The 6,334-nt window shown below is 47.5% G+C and overlaps 1 protein-coding gene across 1 annotated transcript; it reads left to right on the top strand.

Moving 5' to 3' along the window:
* Window positions 1-324: 324 nt before the first annotated feature.
* Window positions 325-3,186, top strand: AARD (alanine and arginine rich domain containing protein). The gene is made up of 2 exons (XM_053395405.1): window positions 325-798; window positions 3,026-3,186. Exons 1-2 carry the CDS (start codon window positions 550-552, stop codon window positions 3,164-3,166), a joined length of 390 nt encoding a protein of 129 aa, XP_053251380.1. The 5' UTR covers window positions 325-549; the 3' UTR covers window positions 3,167-3,186.
* Window positions 3,187-6,334: the final 3,148 nt, after the last annotated feature.

Here is a 6,334-nt window from a genome sequence, read left to right as displayed (position 1 = left end):
CCTTTCCTTGTAATTTTGATTATATAGTTTTAATGCTATTACTGTTCAATTCTTTTTCAATGATTTCTCCCGTTCAGTTTTGAGCGGCTCTTAATTTTTATCGGTAAGCTGCCTTGATGAGTCCCGGAAAGCAGAGTAATAATAAATATATAACAACCACCACCACAGTTGTTATTATTGCATTATTTAATAATGCAACTAAAAACCGTATCGGTGCACGAAGTGGTGTTATTTCTACGCAGGGGCTGCGCATCTCCTTCAAGCAGAACCCAGACCGGGCCAGGGGTCGGTTCCCAAGCGTGAGAAACGCCTCTCCTCTTCCCTCTCCTCTCCCACTTTCTTTGGAATGACATCGGGGGTGGGAGGTGAAGATGTTTTGTTTTCCCCCCTGAAGAAAAGGAGCCGCGCTGGCCAGGGGCTAGGAAACAAAAGGCCTGGCCTGGGAGGAGGAGGAAGAGGAGAAGAGAGCGCTTGTTGTTGGAGTGAGGCTGGCAGCAGAGATCTGCGCTCCATCTCTCCAATTCCTTGCCCGACCACCGGGCCCGCCTGATGGATCCCACCAGGACGAGCGCCGAGCAGGCTGCCTGCGAGGAAGCTTTTTGCAGCTCGCTGCTGGACGACATCAAGCAGAGGCTGCTGCACGCCTTCCGGGGACCGGGGGGAGCCGCCGCGCCCCAGCAGCTGCTGATGCCGTCCAGGCCCGCGGCGCCTTGCAAAGGCAGAGGGGTCGAAGCGGCCCTGGAGGAAGCGCGCAGGGCGCACGTCGAGGGCGCTATTGCCTGGCTCCGGGTGGAACTGGTGAGTGATTGGGGGGCGGGTTATTCTAGAGATATTTTATTAGATATTTAGGTATACTCCGCCTTACCCCACCCCCTAGGACGCGGGTGGCACTGTGGGTTAAACCACAGAGCCTAGGGCTTGTTGATCAGAAGGTTGGTGGTTCCACTCCCCGCGACGGGGTGAGCTCCCTCCCGTTGCTCGGTCCCAGCTCCTGCTAACCTAGCAGTTTGAAAGCACGTCAAAGTTGCAAGTAGATAAATAGGTACCGCTCCTGCGGAAAGGTAAACGGTGTTTCCATGTGCTGCTCTGGTTCCCTCGGCCAATAAAGCGAGATGAGCGCTGCAACCCCAGAGTCAGTCAGGACTGGACCTAGTGGTCAGGGGTCCCTTTACCCCACCCCCAAGCGGCTTACAGATGAAAACAAGAATTGCAAAAAGCATAGAACTGGAGATTTGGAAGGAATGGGAGGCTGGTTTCCAACTAATCCAAGCCCCTTGCCATGCAGAAATCTCTCTTTTTTAAAAAAATAAATTTTTATTGGTTTTCCAACATAAATTAAACACATTACAATTCACAATACATAGACAAACAAACATATAAACATGTATAATTTCATAACCTCTTTTTCATAAACCTTATTTCACCGACTTCCCCATGCCTCCCTTTTCTACATCCCTATTTTAAAATTTTCTTCAGCAACCCCTCATTTCAGTTAACATTCACTTTCTTTGATCCTTCTTCTCTTACCCAATCATTTACCGCTGCAATTCTGTTTTACATTACCCATGACATTTTAGCACTCATTAATTTTATAACAGTTCTTAAGATAAACTTTGTATTTCTTCCAATCTTCTTCCACCGTCTCTTTTCCTTGGTCACGGATTCTGCCAGTCATCTCAGCCAGTCCCATGTAGTCTATCACCTTCATCTGCCATTCTTCCAGCGTGGGTAGTTCTTGTGTCTTCCAATACTTTGCTAAAAGCCATGCAGAAATCTCAACTAGCTCATATCTGACAGATGGCCACCCAACCATAGCTGTCAACTTTCCCCCCTTTTTAAGGGAAATTCCCTTATTCCAAATAGGATTCCTCACAAGTAGAAGGAAAAGTTGACAGCTATGCACCCAAATGCTGCTTGATAACCTCCAAGGAAGGATAGTCCATCACCTCTAGTGGGAGTCCGCAGTCAAACAGCTCTTACCATCAGAAAGTTCTTCCTGATGTTCAGTCGGAATCCCCTTCCATGTGGCTTGAAGCCATCAGTTCGGAGCAGGAGAAAACAAGTTTGCTCCATCTTCCATGGGACCAGGGTTCACATCCAGGCTTGGCCACGAACCTCACTGAGTGGCTAGGGGCTGGTTGCTGCCTCTCAGCCTAATCTACCTCGCAGGGTTGGGGTGGGGATTAAATGAGGAGGAGGAGAACCACATATGCCGCCTTTAGCTCTTTGGAGAGAAAGGAGGGATATAAATGCAATAAAGGATAACCAGTTTAGGGAGAGGAGGAGCGAAGTCTGCAGATCATAGAAGGATTAGAGCTGCAACTTACCAGTACAGGGACTTGCCTTGATGAGGATCAGGCAGTGTGTATGTTAACAGTTGGAGACATTAATGGTAAGAGGAGAGAGTGCTCTCCTGCTTGAATCCTACTTGCAAGTTTTTTTGAATAGTTAACTTCACTGACACAGGTGTTTTTATTGCTGACCTACTCCTGGTTCTGGCTCCTGACAGTCGTTCTCTCCATGTGAGCAGGAGCTTGAAAACAGTGGGTTACCAATCATACAACAGAATCCTAGAATTGTGGAGTTCGAAGGGACCCCCAGAGGCATCTAGTCCAACCCCCAGGTATCTCAGCTGAAGCATCCATGACAGATAGCCACCCAACCCCTGCTTTGGAAAAAAAATCAGCCAGAACTTGCCATTGTCCATATGTAGAAGCCATGCAGATAGATGATCATCCGAACATCTGCAGACGACAGCTGGGTGGCGCTGATGGGAGTTGTAGTCCAAAATATTTGCATCAGTTTGGCAAATGTTAGCATGGGGCTTCTGTTGCTCTGTAATGAGGAAAATCCGCCCTGCCCCTGATCAGGAGCCTCCCCTTTTTTAACCTACTCCAACTACATGCAGTCCAGGAATGGATTTGGACACTGACACAATGCCAGGGCTAAGCGCTGGCACTAATTAAGCCCTTCTGGATGGTGATCGCCTGCTAAAAAGTAATTATCGTCTTTTTGTTCTTTGCAGTTGGAGATGAAGTCCCAGAACCACAAGCTTGCCAAAACTTTGCTGGATTTAAGCATGGAAATACAGAGGCTGAGAAACGAAGCTGACGTGCCAACTGCTCTAGAATCAAAGGCCCCGGGCTTTGCTGCAAGCTCAGAATAACGGAGCTGCTGCGTTTGAGGGAAGAAGCCAGAAGACACAGCACACAATCCCACCGGCGGCGAGCCTGGCAAAATTGGAAGATTATGTTGCACAGTTAGGTCCGAATTGGTCGGGGAACATGGCTTGAATATTAATGAGAACTCCCGTTAACTTGGCTGGAGAAGGAATCTTAGTTATTATATGAGAATTCAATGACTCCTTTGGAGTAGAGGAAAGAATGAGACACCTCCAAAGAATGGAATGTCTGCTTTACTTTGCAAATGATTGCTGCCTGTTTAATCTGCTTAGTTCAGAACAAGCGCCACTCGTCAGGTCACTAAAAAGATGGGAGGGCAACACACACACACACACACACACACACACACACACACACACAGAAATGCAGTGGTTTGGCAGTTATCTGGATCCTCCATTACAAAAGAGTGAATGAACGATGTCTGTTCCAGACCAAACGTTCAGGGCAGTTCCAGATTGCCACTACTAACTTTAGTGGGATTCAGGCACATGCTGACAAATTCAGGTTGTGGAATCCAAGACGGTTTAGCACACTTGTGCAACAAGCCCACTTCTCCTGCAAAAGACTGAACCCCTTGCAAGAAGGAAAGTGATGGGGGGGAATGCACAGGGAAGCATGGGGTCTCATTGGCTTGATGCAATGCCTTCTGAGCTCCCTGAAAGCAAATGTTCAATAAATAGCTGACCTTGTCTAAAATCCCTGCAAACTTTATGCAAGCAAATCGGGTGAACTGTTTTTTAAAAAAGGGTTCTCTAGAGTATCTCACTGTGAAAGCAGGGAACAACTATGATTGAGTGTCTCAGTTTTTTATCCAAAAGGCAAAATGTAGCCGGGGGGGGGCTCTACTACGAAACTAACGAAGCTTCCCCACCCCCTCATAATTTTTTGTTAGTTTTCAAACAATTCAACAAATTTAATTCAATTTCAGTACACTATTCCCACTCTGGGTGTCTCCCAACAAAATATTAAAAACACAATAAAACATTAAACACTTCCCTGTACAGGGCTGCCTTCAGATGTCTTCTCAATAAACACAAACGTGTGTTTTTGACTCCATGTCTGGTAAAAGCACACATGAAAGTGGGGTCCTGATTTGACGAGCAAAGGGGGACATGCATGTGGTGTGCTTGTGTAAAACTCTGACTCCCACTGGCCTCCCCACAGCCTGCTCCTGACATCACTGTCCCCATCAGCTGAGATCTGACAGCAGCTGAACTGGCGAGGGCCGTAGCTTAGTGGTAGAGCTCTTGCCCAGCATGCGGAAGGTCCCAGGTTCAATCCCCGGTGTCTCCAGGTAGGACTGCCTGAATCCCTGCAGAACCACTGCCAGTCTGTTTCTACAGTACTGAGCTAGGTGGGCGTGGTTGGGATAACGCTTATGGTCCAGTTAGGAAATTGCAGGGGGAGATGTGAGTGGTTTAAATCACAAAACCATAGAGTTGGAAGGAATCCTTTGCCCAGCACAGAACTTGAACCCATGACCCTGAGATTAATAAGAGTCTCATGCTCTGCCAACTAAGCTATTGCAGCTTATGAGTGTCAGGCCTAATGAGCAGAGCTCATTAGGAGCAGTTGTCCTAACCCCATGAAAATCAGTTGCCAAGACTGAAAGTCCCTGCCTCCTTTACAGCCATCTAAGTCCCATCCTCTCCAGGGCGTTTTCCAAGCAATCAGAAACTGTGCCTGCTTGCAGCCAACATCTCTGCCCTTTTCATGCCTCTCCTGGTTCTGGGAGACGGGGAAGGGGAGATTGTCACAGCATGAGACACCCTGGCTTCTTCACCAGCCTCTCCTGATTCTGAACTTCTCTCTGCCACAGACTCTCCCTGCCCACTAAACCCTGTTACCTCTTCAGCTTCCAACACCTCCTCCTCCCAGTGTCCTCTCTCTTTTCCCTGTGACCACTCATCGTTGTTGCTCCACAGATCCCCGGCCACTGAGCCTTCTTCCCTTTGTGGGTCCCTCTTGGTTCCTCTTGCCATTCCTTTGCATCCAACCAGTCTGTGACAACCCACTACTGAAGGTGCTGGTGTTTGCAGTGATGCTGGATGCCCCCCCCAAATGGTGACAATTTTGGAAGGGGGCAGCTAGGGGGCACCTTGACAGAGGCCTCTTCACACCTGGCTGCGGCCTCATCCTGCAAATGCCACCAGTAAGATGAAAGGCTGATTCATATGTCTCAATTCACGGCTGGCGTGCGTTGAAAAACTAATGCAGATGGAGCCCTTAATGAAGAAAATATGAAAAACAGCAGGTAAAAATAGATATCTTCCTTCCTTTTTGAAAAAAACAATAAGTGGATATATACAATGACTGTGCCCTCTTTACCCGAAAGGCACCAACCCCTGAAGAAAATGCTTTTTGTTCAGAGACGGCACCGCGCAAAACCCACAGGGCAATTGGTGCCGTTTGCCGTGCGTAAATGGTGAAATATGTGCGCACACAAACTTTTTAATTAAAATGGTTCTCTCAACCTACAGCTGGTGGCAGAAGTAAGGGTGACAAATGATGACATTTGCAACAACAAGCTGTTAGGGTCCTAAACGCCGCAGATTACAAAGCAGCATTAAATCTCTGCGAAAACGAGCTTACAGTCACCTACACAGGGATTATACAGAAATGATACTTTAAAAAAAAAATTAAAATGCTGCCACCAAGCTCAAAAATGCCGTGATTATGAGGCCAGCAAGCCTTGCAGTTACCCATACACTTATACATGCTGGGAGCTTGAAATAATACTGCTTATAAATAATGCAGGCAGTAATCCAGAAATAAGCTTTGCTAGCTAGCCCATTATAACCAGATTTTGTACAATGTGCAAAGTTCACAGGAGAAGAGACTGCTTTGCATACCAGTATTTAAGGTATTCCAAGCTGTGTGATGCTTCCAGTGAGTGAAAGGACCAGCTCCACACAGGGCAGGTGTAGCGAACCATTCTCCATCCAGATGTTGCAGAACTACATCTCCCATCTGCCCCAGCAAGCGTCGACAATGGTCAGGGATGATGGGAGTTGCAGCTCAGCAATGTGCCAGAGATCCAAAGGGTCAGATCCAACTAAGTCCTACTCAGAGTTGGCCCACTAAAATTAATGGAGCTAAGCTAGTCGTGAAGGGACGTGGGTGGCGCTGTGGGTTAAACCACAGAGCCTAGG

This window comes from Podarcis raffonei, chromosome 7 (assembly GCF_027172205.1).
Source record: "Podarcis raffonei isolate rPodRaf1 chromosome 7, rPodRaf1.pri, whole genome shotgun sequence".
Lineage (NCBI taxonomy): Eukaryota > Metazoa > Chordata > Lepidosauria > Squamata > Lacertidae > Podarcis > Podarcis raffonei.
Note: the sequence above shows the minus strand (reverse complement) of the source record. Positions and strands in the feature narration are given on the sequence as shown.